The sequence below is a fragment of the Schistocerca gregaria genome, chromosome 10 (genome assembly GCF_023897955.1).
Source record: "Schistocerca gregaria isolate iqSchGreg1 chromosome 10, iqSchGreg1.2, whole genome shotgun sequence".
NCBI lineage: Eukaryota > Metazoa > Arthropoda > Insecta > Orthoptera > Acrididae > Schistocerca > Schistocerca gregaria.
In genome coordinates this window covers 172,590,270-172,608,309 of record NC_064929.1, presented here as the reverse complement: position 1 = coordinate 172,608,309, position 18,040 = coordinate 172,590,270, and the positions used below count along the sequence as shown (strand labels likewise).

Below are 18,040 nucleotides of genomic sequence, written 5' to 3'. Positions count from 1 at the left end.
GAGTTAACAGTTATTGTTGTCTCCCAGTATTGACATATTAGTTGGGAGAGAATAATTCTATGTGAGGAGGACTGACGAAAGAGCATTTAAAAGGCACATTATAAGATATGTGAGGAGGGGAGGCAAATAACCTAGAGTAGCATCTATCGACCCACTTTGCTGACTGGTAAGCGCATCTGACTGCCATGCAGTCAACCCTGGGTTCATTTCCCACCCATGTCAGACATTCTCTCTGCTCAGGGAGTGGGTGATATGTCGTCCTTATCATTAATTCATCATCACCAGCATGAAAGCCACCCACCATGGTGTCAAAAGAAAAGACCTGTAACTTGTCAGCCAAATTTACCCAGCAAGTGACTCCCAGGTACCAATGTCCATATGATCACTTCATTCCATCTAGAGCAGTAGAAAGGGAAACGTGCCAAAGAGTGAGCAATAGCCAAGTATGCTAAATGTGATGGGCTATAAACAAACAAGGACACTTTTTCAAAATTTAAAAGCTTTTGTCCAGATTGGTCACAAAAGTCTGAACATTATGGCCTTTCCTCAGAAACATACAGTGATCAGAAGTCCAAAGTAGCAACTGGAATGATATCTTATCAGTGTACTATCAGATATGAGGCTCCTCTGAGATTGTTTATGGAGGTTTTTCATTTTCTCCTGAATAAAGGGTGAAAAGAACTCCACTGACAAAACTCAGGTGGTGGTTCAAGGATGTTTTATGAGTATTTTGGCACAATGGACCCTTGTCCAGACACATTAATGTGACTACTCATCAAAACCTCAAATAACATCTTCTTGTGGTGCACACCGTTGCAAGACATGCAGGAAGAGATTCAATGAAATGATCATATGGCATTAATGACTAGCAGACCCCATCTGGGCTTGATCAGTTGCCTACTGCTATTATTTTCATTTTATGCTGCTTTTGAGACTTGCTTGTTGATGACAAGAACAAAACAACACCCACTTTCTGAGGAGACAAAAATCCCGTATCCAGCTGGGAATCTAACTGCCCCCCCACCCCCACCCACGTGCCTGTGAGGTTCTGTATTAACAGGGGTGTGGAGCCATGATGATTTCATTGCCAAGTCCAGCTGTTTTAGGTTTTTCGTGTGTGGCTCTACGGAGAATACATCCTGGCAGAGGGGCTCCCACAGATTCTCAGTTGGTTTAAATCCGAGGACTTTGACAGCTGGAGGCATATGATAAACTCATCCTGTTGCTGTTTGAACCACACATGTACACTGCAAGCTGCGTTTCATTGTACTGCTGGTGAATGTCACTATGCTGAATAAAAACAAACTGTGTGTACGGGTGGACACGGCCCTCGAGGACAGATGGATACATCTGTTGACCCATTGTGCCTCCCAGAACAGCATCACCACCCAGGGAATGCCACAGACTCCCTCCCCTGGTGTGCCCCCTTCTTACAGTTGTTGCACTGTGTTTTGCTTTCAGACATTTAACAATGTGCACGCCAATGGACATCTGTCATTTGAAAAGCCTCTCGGTTCATCTGGGTGGTCAGTTGTTCAACAGTTGCATGTCCCTGCAGCTGACATTTAACCCTGTCATCTATGGTCCACGACTGCACCACAGTAGCCTCAGCGGCAATTCTGAATTGTGCCATTTTGCTGAGCATGCTAACAGTTTACAGACTTATGCTTCCACCCTTTCCCCAAAAGCCAATGACTGTGCTCATTTCGACATCATTTTCTCTCCTACTTACAGTGACATCTGCACTGTTTTCTGTGGCTCCCAACATGCTTTATATGCCCTTCACTGCTAGTGGTGCAGTCTGTGAGTGGTTACTGCATGTCAATTTTGGTCACATTAATGTGATGGACTGGACCGTGTATCTACACAATAAAGTAAAAAGCCCAGTGTAGCATATCAAACGTATTCTGTCACAAGCAAGTTTCTTCCACAGAAACTGATAATTTCTAAATTTGTTCCCCTGTTGAAAAAGATTGATATGCTTAAAACAGGAAACTACAGTCCTGTCTCCCTTCTCCCATCTTTCTCTAAGGTTTTATCGATACTAATGAAATATCAAGTCACACATTATCTTAATTATGGAATCTCATAAACAGAAATCAGCACAGATTTATAGCTGGGAGAAGTACCGAAACAATTGTACTGGAATTCACAAAAGAAATAATTAGTAAATTGGAAGAGGGAAAAAGTTTTGTCGGGATAAATCTAGATCTGTCAAAAGCCCTTGACACTGTTGACCACAGTATACTTTTGGAATAGCTTGAAGCTACAGGTATCAGAGAACCAGTAAAAAAGTGGTATGAGTCATATCTGGAAAAGAGGATGCAGGTGGTTGAAATTACAGCACCAAAAAATTAAACTAAGATCAGATCCAAGGAAGTGTATTAGGCCCCTTGCTGTTACCCATTTACATTAATGGTATTCAGGTGTCAGAGAGAAAAGCTAGAATCATCTTATTTGCTGATGATACTAGTTAAGTTATATGAAGCAGTCATTGCACAGTACTGTGGACCATGTCCTACAAGACACACAAAAATGGCTTAGTGCAAACAAGCTAACACTGAATGCTAAAAAACTAATTAATTGCAATATGGAAGAATAAGTGAAAATGACCACCTACATCCCACCATGGAGGGAAACAACTTGAAAGAAGACAATGTGCAAAATTCATGGGTTTGCACATTGATGAGAAGATAAACTGGAAAGACAATGTGGTGACCTTACCATTAAAACTAAATTCAGCATGTTTGTAGTAATGACTGTACCAGATTAGTATATTTCGGCTATTTTCAGTCAATTGCATCCTATGGGATAGTATCCTGGGGAAAAAACAAATTGTCATCTAAATGAGATTTTCAAATTACAAAAACACGCTATTCAGATAATAACACAGAGCCCACATCAAACACATTGTAGGCCCCCTTTTTAAGGCACTGACAATTTTAACAATTCAGTCATTATACATTCTGAAATGCCTGTTGGTGATCAAAAGAAATCAGGACACAATGAAAACCAATACAGATTACCATACACGTCAATTTAAAGATCTCCACTTACAAGCTGCAACAAGGACCCGATGCCAGAAACATGTATGTAATCAAGGCAGCAAACTTTTTAATGTACTACCAAAACATATCAAAGAGCTGGAAAATGAGGACAAATTTAAAACTGTTATAAAGAACTGCATGCTTGACAAATGTTATTACAGCATAAGTGAACTCTGCAAACTGTACAAGAATTTAATTTCATGTGACAAATGAAATTACATCAATGAATATGGCTGGCAAGCACATAAGAAGATCAATAAGAACGTGCTTAACAAATGTCACTACAGTATAAGTGAATAGCTCTGTTCAACTGTACAAGAATATATGATATCATAAATGTGACAAATGAAATCACAACATCAAGGAATAGATCTGTCAAGCACATAATTTCTTATGTTATAAAAACAGTTATTTGTTTTATATTGTATAAAACATAAGATAGATTCATATGAATACAGCACAAGTGTGATCATTGGGATGTTGTTGCTGTCTTCAGTCCTGAAATTGGTTTGATGCAGCTCTCCATGCTACTCTATGCTGTGCAAGCATCTTCATCGCCCAGTACCTACTGCAGCCTACATCCTGCTGAATCTGCTTAGTGTATTCATCTCTTAGTCTCCCTCTATGATTTTTACCCTCCATGCTGCCCTCCAATATTAAATTGGTTATCCCTCGGTTGCTCAGAACATGGCCTACCAACCGATCCCTTCTTCTAGTCAAGTTGTGCCACAAACTTCTCTTCTCCCCAATCCTATTCAATACCTCCTCATTAGTTACGTGATCTATCCACCTTATCTTCAGCATTCTTCTGTAGCACCACATTTCGGAAGCTTCTATTCTCTTCTTGTCCAAACTAGATATCGTCCATGTTTCACTTCCATACATGGCAACACTCCATACAAAAACGTTCAGAGACGACTTATTGACACTTCAATCTATGATCAATGTTAACAAATTTTTCTTCTTCAGAAACGCTTACCTTGCCATTGCTAGTTTTCATTTTCTATCCTCTCTACTTCGACCATCATCAGTTATTTTGCTCCCCAAATAGCAAAACTCCTTTACTACTTTAAACGTCTCATTTCCTAATCTAATTCCCTCAGCATCATCCGACTTAATTCGACTAAATTCCATTATCCTCGTTTTGCTTTTGTTGATGTTCATCTTATACCCTCCTTTGAAGACACAGTCCATTCTGTTCAACTGCTCTTCCAAGTCATTTGCTGTTTCTGACAGAATTACAATGTCATCGACGAATCTCAACGTTTTTATATCTTCTCCATGGACTTTAATACCTCCTCCGAATTTTTCTTTTGTTCGCTTCACTGCTTGCCCAATATACAGATTGAATAACATCGGGGATAGGCTACAACGCTGTCTCACTCCCTTCCCAACCACTGCTTCCCTTTCATGTCCCTCGACTCTTATAACTGCCATCTGGTTTCTGTACAAATTGTAAATAGCCTTTCGCTCCCTATATTTTACCCCTGCCCCTTCAGAATTTGAAAGAGAGTATTCCAGTCAACATTTTCAAAAGCTTTCTCTAAGTCTACAAATGCTAGAAACGTAGGTTTGCCTTTCCTTAATCTTTCTTCTGAGGTAAGACGTAGGGTCACTATTGCCTCATGTGTTCCAGTATTTCTACGGAATCCAAACTGATCTTCCCCAAAGTAGGCTTCTACCCGTTTTTCCATTCATCTGTAAAGAATTCGTGTTAGTATTTTGCAGCTGTGGCTTATTAAACTGATAGTTCGGTAATTTTCACATGTGTCAAAACCTGCTTTCTTTGGGATTGGAATTATTATATTCCCCTTGAAATCTGAGGGTATTTCGCCTGTCTCATACATCTTGCTAACAAGATGGAAGATATTTGTCAGGACTGGCTCTCCCAAGGCTGTCAGTAGTTCTAATGGAATGTTTTCTACTCCGGGGGCCTAGTTTCGACTCAGGTCTTTCAGTGCTCTGTCAAACTCTTCACGCACTATCGTATCTCCCATTTCATCTTCATCTACATCCTCTTCCACTTCCATAATATTGTCCTCAAGTACATCGCCTCTGTATAGACGCTCTATATACCCCTTCCACCTTTCTCCTTTCTCTTCTTTGCTTAGAACTGGGTTTCCATCTGAGCTCTTGATATTCATGCAAGTGGTTCTCCTTTTTCCAAAGATCTCTTTACTTTTCCTGTAGGCAGTATCTATCTTATCTCACTAGCGGTAAGCCTCTACATCCTTACATTTGTTCTCTAGCCATTCTTGCTTAGGCGTTTTGCACTTCCTGTCGATATCATTTTTGAGACGTTTGTGTTCCTTTTTGCCTGCTTCAAATTGTCATAGATGTCATCAAAGTTGAATTTGTGTGTTTTTTTTTAAATTTATTCTCTGTTTATCCTCTTCGTGGAAGTTTAAAATTGCATTTTTTTTGTTCGTTGCTAAACAACAGGACTTTTTTCAGTCGTTCTGAATTTTTGTATTTGAGATTTTTAATTTGTATTAGTCTAACATTAAGGAAATGTAAAAAAAACGTTTTATAGCTTGTTGGGTACTCTGTGTATAAAGTCTACTACTTCAGACTGCTGAACATGAAAGGAAGTTTTCATATTCAAGTATCAAAGAATTGTATATATTATTGGAATATCCATATATTTTAGGTATCAAAGTGATTGACCTTAGTACTTTTAAGTGAATAATTATGAATTGTGGAAGATACAACTGGTTTTTAGTTTTGCTGTCAAAATTTGTGTTTGGGGCACGACGCATTTGCAAACTCAAAGGAACTAGTCTTATGAAAATTGTGAATTTGGAATTTTACTCCCTCTTGGATAAATTTATGTGGAGGCCCATGACTCATCAGGGTAGTTGTAGAGAAAGGCTACTGGACGAAGGAGAGAAGAACGTTGATAAGTGAAAGAAAAAAAAAAAAAAAAACAGAAGGGAGTGAGAGAAATAAAACAGAGTAGACACAGGAAGAGGAGTAAAGAACAGGAACATTTGAGAGGGGATGATTGAGTGGAACAAAGGGGAGAGACTAATTGTGGTGTCACTTCCAGACACCACACTTGCTAGGTGGTAGCCTTTAAATCGGCCGCGGTCCGGTAGTATACGTCGGACCCGCGTGTCGCCACTATCAGTGATTGCAGACCGAGCGCCGCCACACGGCAGGTCTAGAGAGACTTCCTAGCACTCGCTCCAGTTGTACAGGCGACTTTGCTAGCGATGGTTCACTGACTTCTACGCTCTCATTTGCCTAGACGATAGTTAGCATAGCCTTCAGCTACATTATTTGCTACGACCTAGCAAGGCGCCATTATCTGTTGCTATTGATACTGTGAATCATGTAATGTCAAGAGCGACGTTCGTCATTAATGGATTAAAGTTAAGTATTCCACCAGCTACGTCCGTTTTTCTCAATTCTAATTCCCTTGTCATGTTCCAGACCTCACGCCACCCTGTGTGAGCTAAAACGCGTGCATTTCAGCCTCCTGGAGTAACCCTGTGTTGGCTCTCCTGCCAACCACAACACTAATGTCACAAAGAAGAGAGAAACAACATTTCCGATGAAAAAAAAAGAAGAAGAAAGCTTGTGTTTCAGCATTAGACGAGAGGACGCTCTCGTAGAAGGTTATGATAAACTCAGACTAAACACAAGCAGTCAGTGGAACCACTGATCCAATTTCCTTAATCTGAGTTCTTAAGGGAAGATAGTTTCTGTTGTGTACATAGTTCCGCGTAGTCAGCGCGTACACAACTTTCCCAATAGAACGCGCCCCGCTAACTACAACACGGCACGGGCAGTGCTCGTCCATCTCCGCACTACAAGATGGCGTTGTCTTAGAGACGGACCAAATTCTGCTTCCGCCAATCCGCGTATTAATATGTAACACAGCCAACGAGATTGCTGCTAACGTAAAAGCTTTTCTCCTCATGGATCACACTTGCACAGTTATACCTGAACGCGCGAGGTATTATAACGAGTACGCAGACCTCCGATTAGTCAGTCTGCATTAGTCTGAACTTGTCTGCACCAGTCTGTACAAGTCTGCATTAGTCTGTACCAGTCTATAGTCAAGTTTCAGTCTGCACCTAATAAGATTACCATATTCCTGTACATAGCCATGAAGATAAATGAATAGACACTTTGTCAAGTATCAGAGATATGGGAGAATAAGATTAACATACCAAGACCAAAAGTACCTCAGATTGTCAGTTGTGAACAGCATCCAGAATCAAGTTACGTAATGTATATGCTTGTTATTATTTTAATAAATGTGTGTGAAAATTAATCAAGTTTTGTTTAAAGTTGGTCTCCGTCAATCTGCTACTCTAAGTGTGCATGTGGCATTTCTATTGTCTGACCTAACGGCAGAAGATAAACATGCCACCATAAGACCACGAGACATATTGCTGACACTCGGCTACTTCGTTAGAGCGACAAGTCAAATAATGTGATGGTGTGTGTACCGAAGGTCTTACAGTACGCACACCACAGTTTCAATGTTCGCAAATGTGGTCGAGATGTGCACACGTAAAATTGCAAATGTATGATAGACTCTGGAATGCTCAGGACCAGCCCATCTGGCCTTGCTCCCTGTTCTAGAAACATAGACCCCATGAAATTAGGTGATCACAGTCAGCCACAAGATTTTACAGAAAATCCTAGACAAACAACAACTCCTTATACACTGACCTAGCATGCACAAACAAACTTCGTCACCTTTGGAAGACCGACGAAGAACTGCAAGACTTCGACTCTATGGTCTGTAAGTGGACATCGAACAAATACTTGCTAGAGGACTCAAAAAAATCTATGAAGTCAACCTCCTGAGGAAATTGTGGCCAACTTTGACCGTGTCACGACGTACGTTGGTAAGGTATAAGCAACTGACAAACAAACTGGGCATGTGTGACAGTCCTGAATATGAGCACCGGGAAATCCAGTTAACGAACCACTGACTTCTGTGTGAAGGGTATTGCTGCGATGGTGGCCTGAAGGACATACACAGACTCCCCTGTCTGCAGAATATTTGTGATATTGTACAGTATTATATGTAAAGAATATTGTATCTCAGTATAGATTTCACAGAATATTTTAGTTAATACAGTGCATGATGAATGCCTTTGTAAATGGCGAACGAATAAACAAAGATGTCGGTATCAACTGCTGTGACTCACCTCACGGGTTGTCCAACAGCAACGGCGGGGGGCCAGACGTGACGTTTTGGCCCGCACTGGACAGCCCTGAGTCGTCCCTGCCTATGGCGCTCAAGTACTCCTCGTTCTCTTTGCGAACTGCAACACAGGAGCACAAGCAAAGAGCATCAGTACGCTGTATGTAGTGGACGTAACCAAACACTGCTAGAGAGCATATTTTTACAAGGCAAAAGTGCTATTAGGCCGCCTCAAAAGACACTACCCGCTGCCTTTGCGGGTGAACATGGAAAATGAAACACTTGTATATTTGATAAAATTTTTATTTTTACATTTCAAGATGGATACAATTATCGAACATGGTATGCAAACTAGCACAAGTACATCTATAATCAGCAAACACCCTGAGTTGCATGGCAGAGGATACGATCCATTGTACTAATTATTAGCGATATTTCCCATTCTATCCGTGGAAGGAGCACTTGTATAGTGACTTTTTAAATGCATCTGTGCATGCTTTAGGTACTCTAATCTTGTCTTCACCATCTCTGTGGGAGGGGCTCATAGGCGGTTGTAATATATTTATGGAGTCATCACTTAAAGCCAGTTCTTGAAACTCTGTAAGAGAGATTTCTTGGGATAGTTTGATAGGTGTCATGTATACTTTTGGTACCTGTATCGCAGAAGTCTGGGCTGCGCGAGGGCGCAGTGGGGCAGACAACATTAAGCTCTGGTAGAGTCAGGCAGTCACAGTTCAGCTGTGATAATGTTGAGTAGTGTTTGAGTAAGGATGCAGACACTGTTAAGTTGTATTACAATGAGGAAGCAATGGCAATAATATGTTTCAATTTGTTCAATCAACATGTGAAGCAGCAAGTCTAATGGAATATCCAAGGTAGAGATATTAAATACATTGCTTTTCCTATAACTGGTAAGACAGAGATTTAAATTGTAAGAGATTTCCAGGGGCAGATGTGGAATCTGATGACAATCTATTGGTTATGAACTGTAGATTAAAACTGAAGAAACTGCAAAAAGGTGGGAATTTAAGGAAATGGGACCTGGATAAACTGACAGAACCAGAGGTTGAATTGAATTTCAGGGAGAGCATTAGGGAACGATTGATAGGAATGGGGGAAAGAAATAAAGTAGAAGAAGAATGGGTAGCTCTGAGGGATGAAGTAGTAAGGCAGCAGAGGATCAAGTAGGTAAAAAGACGAGGGCTGGTAGAAATCCTTGGATAAAAGAAGAAATATTGAATTTAATTGATGAAAGGAGAGAATATAAAAATGCGGTAAATGAAGCACGCGAAAAAGAATACAAACGTCTCAAAAATGAGATCGACAGGAAGTGCAAAATTGCTAAGCAGAGATGGCTAGAGGACAAATGTAAGGATGTAGAGGTTTATCTCACAAGGGTTAAGATAGATTATGTCTACAGGAAAATTAAAGAGACTTTTGCAGAAAAGAGAACCACTTGCACGAATAACAAGAGCTCAGACGGAAACCTAGTTCTAAGCAGAAAAGTGGAAGGATTATATAGAGGGTCTATACAGGGGTGATGTTCTTGAGGAAAATATTATAGAAATGGTTATTGATGAAAATGAAATGGGAGATATGATACTGCGTGAAGAGTTTGACAGAGCACTGTAGGACCTGAGTCGAAACAAGGCCCCCAGGGTAGACAACATTCCATTAGAACTACTGACAGCCTTGGGAGAGCCAGTCCTGACAAAACTCTACCGTCTGGTGAGCAAGATTTATGAGACAGTCGAAATACCCTCAGTCTTCAAGAAGAATATAATAATTCCAATCCCAAAGAAAGCAGGTGTTGACAGATGTGAAAATTACCGAACTATGAGTATAATAAGCCACAGCTCCAAAATACTAACACGAATTCTTTACAGACGAATGAAAAACTTGAGTGTGGTCATTTATGCGCATATTTCATTTTCTTACTAATCTTTGTCTAACAATTGTTTTTAACGGATCATACAACCAGGTATATTCGATAAACAGTTCCATCTTTGGTTAACGGAGTACTCATTGTACCTTTCGAGTTTCTCTGTGTGGATACAGTAATCTGCAGCTTTAGCATAGTGGCGCGCAAGAGAGAGCAGTATTGTAATGCGTTATCCAGATTTGAGCAGAATAGAGGTAAGGAGAAAAATTAAAGGTATTTTTTATTTATTCATTCAGGGCCAACTTATGTTATTCAGAGACAGTTTTTGTGATTCATTTTGCAAAACCAGTTACTCTAGGTTTCATGTCCAAGTTATTATTCAGACAGTTTATACTGTTCAAAATTCTTGCAGTCAGATTTCTAACGTTTACAATGTGAAAGACTCCCCTTCTCATTAGGACAATTAATTATTATTACAATGCAGCTTTGCCTTCTCATTGCAACAGACGATTTATTATTACAGCTCAGAGCTTACAATCAGAAACAGTACGTCAGTTGCTATATTTTTATTCATTCAGATAACTTTCAAGTTTATGTCTACCTGGAAGAGTCAGCCAGTTCAATTTCTTCAACACCTCTATGACGCTTTCCCACGAATCGAAGAAACCTGTGACCATTCGTGCTGTCCTTCTCTGTGTATGTTCAGTATCTGCTCTTAGTCCTATCTGTTACAGGTCCCACACACTTGAGCAATATTCTAGTAATTTATAAGCAATCTCCGTTGTAGACAAACAGTACTATGAGACCTGCCCTGCCCACGACTGGGTCTCTGTAATCGTTCCATTCCATATCGCCCCAAAGTGTTACACCCAGGCATTTGTATGAATCGGCAGATTCCATCAGTGTCTCATCGTTGTTGTAGTCACAGGACACTATTCTTTCTTCGTTTTGTGGAGAGCGCAGTTTTGCATTTCTGAACATTTAAAGCAAGTTGACAATCCTTGCACCACTTTGAAACCTTATCAACATCTGACTGAATATTTATGCACCTGCTCTCAGATACTACTTCATTATAGATAACTGCATCATGTGCAAAAAGCCTGATTTTACTACTGATATTGTCTGCAACTACATCAACATACAAAATGAACAGCAAGGGTCCCAACACATTTCCCTAGGACACACCCTAACTTACTTCTACGTCTGACTATTACATCCAAGATAACATGCTGTGTCCTCACTACTCAAAATTCCTAAGCCCAGTCACAAATTTCACTCCATCCCTTCCGCCCAATATGATCAAACTTTTGACAATAAGTGTAAGTGTTTTGCCGAGTCAAATGCTTTTCGGAAATCAAGAAATGCTGCATCTACCTTATTGCACTGATCCAAAGCTTTCAGTATTTCATGTGAGAAAAGTGAGACTTGGATTTCACATTATCGATGTTTTCGAAATCCATGCTGGTTTGCAATGAGATGCATCACGATTTTGGAACTTATTTTGTTTTTCCAAGAAAACGGTATACTGGCACACAGTCAACACGGTGAAACACAACTAGCTGTTCAACCACAACAAGTGCTGAGCAGTACTGCAAAGTTCCGTATGTGTAGATTTCCAGAAGGCTTTTGACGCCATACCTCACAAGCGGCTTGCAGTGAAACTGCGCGCTTATAGAATATCGTCTGAGTCATGTGACTTGATTCGTCATTGTCCATCACTTCTACTACCCTTCTTGTAGAGGGGTGTGACCTGTGCCTTTTTCCAAGACCGGGGCACGGTTTTTTGTTCGAGGGATCTACGATAGATTGCAATTAGCAGTATTTCATGTGAGAAAAGTGAGACTTGGATTTCACATTATCGATGTTTTCGAAATCCATGCTGGTTTGTCATGTGACTTGATTCGTCATTGTCCATCACTTCTACTACCCTTCTTGTAGAGGGGTGTGACCTGTGCCTTTTTCCAAGACCGGGGCACGGTTTTTTGTTCGAGGGATCTACGATAGATTGCAATTAGCTCCTTCTTCCAATTCCACCGCAAATTCAGTATAGAATCTGACAGTCATTCCATCGTGCCGTACAGCTTTGTTCAATTTTAACGATTTCAGCTGTTTCTCAACACCGCCGGCGCTAATAATTACTTCATCCATATTTTCAGTGGTACGAGGATTAAGCTGGAGCAATTCTCCAGGATTTTCCTCCGTAAAGGAATATTTGAAAACTTTGATGTCGGTCAGAGTACAAGTGCGTCTGAACAAACAGTACACCGAACTATGGGCCTCCGCAGGCGACGACCCATGCATTTGCCAGTGTTAACACCATGACATAGGCAACTACATCTGAAATGCCCACGTGACCCATCGACACTGGACGCATTGGAATAACGTTGCACGGTCTGATTAGTCCCGATAGCGTTTTCTTTATGCCAATGGAAGTGCTCGAATCCTTCCTCATTCAGGGGGGACAGTTCTTTGATACCCATACTGTGGTACGAAGACAAGCTCCATTTTGCTCTGGGGAACATTCACGTGGGCATCCACGGATCCAGTGGAGCTCGTGCAGGGCACCGTGACGGCCAAGAAGCATCGTACACCCCTTCGTGACAGTCATGTTTCCCAACAGCAGTGGCATTTTTCAACAAGATAACACTCCCCGTCACAGGGCAGAAATATGGCGGAGTAGTTCGAGGAGAACAGTGTCGAGTTTCATTTGATGTGTTGACCCCCAGCCAGATCTGAACCCAATCGAAAACATCTGGGATGTGGTTGAATGTGGCGTCAGAGCTCATCGCATCCTTCCCTGGAATTTGGTGACTTGGGCGTCAGGTGGTGGCAGGTCCCTCCAGCGACCTACGAAGGCCTCACTGCCTCCATGCCACGACACGTCGCCGCTTTTATCCGTGCCAAAGGTGGACATACCGGCTACTAGGTAGCTGAAGCATGCCTGCGTGTATCTGGTATATGAATTCACAGACCAATCAATCTTGGAGTTCTGAAGACCCTCGGCATGGTGTAAAAAATAAGAATGTGTAGTCTCAGGGAACTAACAACTTGGGAAATGACGTATGGTTATTTCACGCACAATGATATGAGTGAACGTACCGTCAATGCACCTTTGCCGCCATTACGACAAGTTTTCTCTAATGGAAACTATCGTCGTCGATAGACCTCCTTTTACTTTTGTTGATTTTTAGCTTAAAACCTCTTTTCCGCTCTTGTTCCAAGTCCTTTGCCGTCTGCCAGAATTGTAACCTCATCATCAGACCTTCAAGTTTTTTCTCTGATTTCTGATCTTATTTCCTCATTCTCCTTGGTTTCTATTACAGATGGCTCAATATACAGACTCTAATATTCTGGACTGTAAGAAAAGTAAGAAGTATGAATTTCCAGGTAGTAATTATGGTCCAGTTTGACTCCTCAAAACTCTTGCACACCCATCTAACAGACGTAATTTTTTCGCTTGGGACATCGCACGAAATCAGTAATGTGTCACAGGCATGTAAACCGACCTCGTTTCCTCTAATTATACTTATTGCCTCTTATTTCCTTTTCCCACTTTCTTACACCTCTTATCTTAAGGAACTACACCGAGTGCGTGGATTCTGTAAATCGCTATATTTATCCTTAATCACGCCCATCGATACACCTCTATGATTCCACTGCCGGATTCTCATCATACTCTTCGGCCCTCGTCTTAAATTTTATGAATGAAGGTTTATATGCCTTGTTTTAAGACGAAATAAGATTTATAAAACTGGTTTGATTTCCAAAAAATTTAGAACACGTTCATAGTGGATGCTACTTACGTTTCTCAGTACTGTACATATTTCGAAGACCCAAAAATTGTGCAAACAATGCCTCTGGAATGTCGAAGTACAGCTCGTTGTTGGAGCGCTACATCGATAAAAATACATCGCTGATTCCTTGAGAGGAAATAAATGATCACTTATTCGAAAGTGTAGGTTGTCTCAGCATATTGCAACTTGTCGAAATCGCGTTCTAATTCACAGTTACTAGAAACAAACAATAAATTCCTGCATTTCTCGTAGGCACGCTGACACTGCGATAAACAGCTTTTTTTAAGATAATGTTAACACTTACTGGGATCATAAGGTTACCGGAACAAGGGAAGCACTGATTAGCACACGTTGTAGAATGTATGCTGCAATAAAGCAAAGCGAGTTTGATTCCCTGAGATGGAAAGAAATAAAGCCTTGTATGGAGCGTACGCGCTACATAACGACTGGGGACGCTAGCTGTCAACACAATTTACGGCTTTCCTTGGACTGAGTGGCCTTGCCGTGTTTGGATTTTTTCCCATTCGAGCGCCAGAACAGCAGATCGATCCGAGGGCAATTCCAGTAACGGCTGTTACGTAAACACGACACGTCTGTTTATAGCTGCGTCCTTGACCGGGTTATCCCTGGATAATGGAAGCCAGCTAAGAATTAATAGCTCGCTTTTTGTTCCTAGTAATTCAAGTAGTGTCCAAGAGTGGAATGTAAATTCGACAACGAAAAATAACAGGAATTTTAGGACATGAGTGAATGACTGTCAAAAGTATCCACAACTAATTACGAACAGCTTGGAAAACAATTTTTATATGTAATTATTCGGTAACGGTAATTAGCAACGGGAGAGGCTGATAAGTGGGTCGCTTGATTTGATCAACTTTCTGTAGTGAAATAAACGTGTTTCGGCTTATGGTTACACACAAATTTTTTAAGAAAATCGATGTCAAAGTTGATGACGGAAAATCGTATTTTCAGTGCTTTACAACGAAACATCATCTAAGCGCATACACTTTTTATCAGTATAATATGGGATACAAAGTTAATAATGTTCGAGTTACTAACGTTTTTGTGTTCGCATGCTGTAGGTTGGGCACCTCTGATTCGGCGATTTCGTATTAGATTGCTGGACGGTGTTCGATTCTTGGCCGTAGCTTTTTTTTAGTTGTATCTGACAATCTGGTAACTGGAATACTTTTCTTTCCCCTTCTTGAAGTAAAACATAGGGAGATGTGATAAATTATTAAATAAGTATATACAATGTACTAACAGCTATTTTCATTGTGATACATACGATAAAACCGGGCGAGGTGGCGCAGTGGTTAGACACTGGACTCGCATTCGGGAGGACGACGGTTCAATCCCGCGTCCGGCCATCCTGATTTACGTTTTCCGTGATTTCCCTAAATCGCTCCAGGAAAATTCCGGGATGGTTCCTCTGAAAGGGCACGGCCGACTTCCTTCCCCATCCTTCCCTAATCCGATGAGACCGATGACCTCGCTGTCTGGTCTCCTTCCCCAAAAACAACAACAACAACAACATACGATAAAAATAAATCTAAAGAATATTATTGTTAACCGTAGATGATCATCTATTCGAGGGCCTTTTTTCAATGACTGAGGTGAAACTTGGCATAAGGACAGGCAAAACATACTTACTTATGGCGCCACACGCAAAACACGCACATGATCTCGCCACATTGACATATTTTCCGGTACACTGTTCGTGGAATACTTATCTGAGTCACCTTGCTAAACAGAGATGTGTCAGATATCGATTTAGATGCGTATAAAGCGTATATAAACATATCTAGAAAGATAGGCGAGGACAACTAGGTATGGACGGACGCATGAATTTTGATAGCATACGTCTTATCCTATAATTCTCTGCACAGCTGTGATGTCGCAAAATTTTGAATTCGGCAGCCTAAATTCTTTACTTGTCCGAAAACGTTGCTGTCACACGGTTGACAAAGAAAGGTACATTCCGATGGCGTCAACTTCAAGATGCATGTCGGTTGAGCATAATCGTCTCGTAGCGCGTCATGTATCCCGATGTACTGGGTGATCAAAAAGTCAGTATAAATTTGAAAATAAACCACGTAATAATGTAGACTGAGAGATAAAAATTGGCACACGTGCTTGGAATGACATGGGGTTTTATTAGAACTTAAAAGAAAAACAAAGTTCACAAAATGTCCGACAGACGCGTGAAAGATCTCTTGCGCGCGTCGTTTGGTGATGATCGTGTGCTCAACCGCCACTTTCGTCATGCTTGGCCTGCCAGGTCTCCAGACCTCAGTCCGTGCGATTATTGGCTTTGGGGTTACCTGAAGTCGCAAGTGTATCGTGATCGACCGACATCTCTACGGATGTTGAAAGACAACATCCGACGCCAATGCCTCACTGTAACTCCGGACATGCTTTACAGTGCTGTTCACAACATTATTCCTCGACTACAGCTATTGTTCATGAATGATGGTGGACATATTGAGCATTTCCTGTGAAGATCATCATCTTTGCGTTGTCTTAATTTGTTATGCTAATTATTGCTATTCTGATCAGATGAAGCGCCATCTGTAGGACATTTTTTGAATTTTTGTATTTTATTGGTTCTAGTAAAACCCCATGTCATTCCAAGCATGTGTGTCAATTTGTACCTCTCTATCTACTTTATTCCGTGAGTTATTCAGTTTCCAAATTTATACTGACTTTTGATCACCCGGTAAATCAGCTGTCACACTGTATACGCTCGATTATTAATTACACTTGCCCATGTTTTACTTGAGGAAATAAAGGTATTTTCTATTATGAGAATATTATCAGATTCACCGAAAAAATATCGTACGAAAAAAGCCCACGACCAAGAACAGAACATGGTCCAGCGGTCTGGTAGTTTAATGTCTCGACCGATGATTTCGCTCTGCTAGATATCTACAATGACGGATGCACAAGTTAGAATACAATAATGCTAATAACTGTCAAATTATTAACTTTGGACCCCATATCATACTAATAAAAAAATAATTGTTTTTAGTCGGTCTCTCTATGTATAGCGTGGAAAATACGATTTTTCCGTCGTTAACTATGACCTAGATTTTTTCAAAAACTTGAAAGTGTCTAGCAAAAAAGACGAAACACATGTTTTTCTGTTTTTCAATACAAAACAACGTCCTTCAAAACTTGATCAAAATTGGTGACCCACATGGCAGACCTCTTCCCTTGAAAATCCATGTGTGGCATAAACTCCACTGAGCATACGTTTAAGAAGTTTTAAGCATATCATCCCTCAGTGAAAGAGAGGAATGAGGGCGAAATGCGAAAGAGTATTACACGACTGCGCCGAAAACCTGTGTCCTAGGACTTCATAGCCTCGAGCGCAAAGCAAAGACGTACGGCCAGATGGCTGTAGCGGAATTTTCTCGCGTGCCGTGACGGTTCCACAGACTACCTTGCGCCGCTAACCCCCGGGCTTAAATAAGAGTCTCTGCTTTCTCTGTTATTAACAAACAGCTCTCAAATAGATTTCTCTGTTTGCAGCCGGACCGAATGTTTACTGAGGTCCCTGCCTCTCACGCAGCGGCGTGCCGACTCTTGTAAATATTACGGCAGCCGGTTTTAATTTTTCTGTAAATATTACCGCCCCCCCCCCCCCCAAATCTTTGTGTCTAGACTGCTTGCTTGACGTGCTTCCAGAAACCGCCTACAAGCACGGTGCGCGGAGGAGAGAACGCGCGGGCGGAATTACAATCATCACCGCCTTAACTTCTCCTCCAACTCTAGCCAGCTCTCCTCTGGTTCACTTCGTTTCCTCTAGCAACTGGCTCAACGTCCTAGGCAAGGCTAAAGAGACTGCCTGTCCTTTTAGGGTGTGCGAGGGTGGTTTGATAATTCCGGTAACAAAGCAAGAAAAAAAAATGTTGACGAAACACACAGCTCACCTTACTTCTCAACGAAGTCTCTTTTGAGGTAAATACACTTGATTCAACGGTCCTCCAGCTTTTTCATGCCATCGGAAAAATACGTTCTGGCGAACTCTGCAAAATACCCGTTGACTGCTACCATCAAATCCTCATTTGATGAAAATTTCTTTCCACAAACACAAAGTTTCAAGTTAGGGAACAGGAGAAAGCCACTCGAGGCAAAATCTGGTGAA

The 18,040-nt window shown here is 41.1% G+C and overlaps 1 protein-coding gene across 6 annotated transcripts in view; it reads right to left on the bottom strand.

Annotated features, from left to right (window-relative positions):
• Positions 1-18,040, bottom strand: part of LOC126293273 (uncharacterized) — an 869,155-nt gene that overhangs the window by 516,179 nt on the left and 334,936 nt on the right. For all 6 annotated transcript variants that reach the window (XR_007552257.1, XR_007552258.1, XR_007552259.1 and 3 more), the window contains exon 3: positions 8,219-8,335. Coding sequence is in view for 2 of the 6 variants with exons in the window: in XM_049986396.1 (XP_049842353.1) it covers positions 8,220-8,335 (116 nt within the window). In the remaining 4 variants the exon portion in view is untranslated. The remainder of the gene's footprint in view (positions 1-8,218; positions 8,336-18,040) is intronic.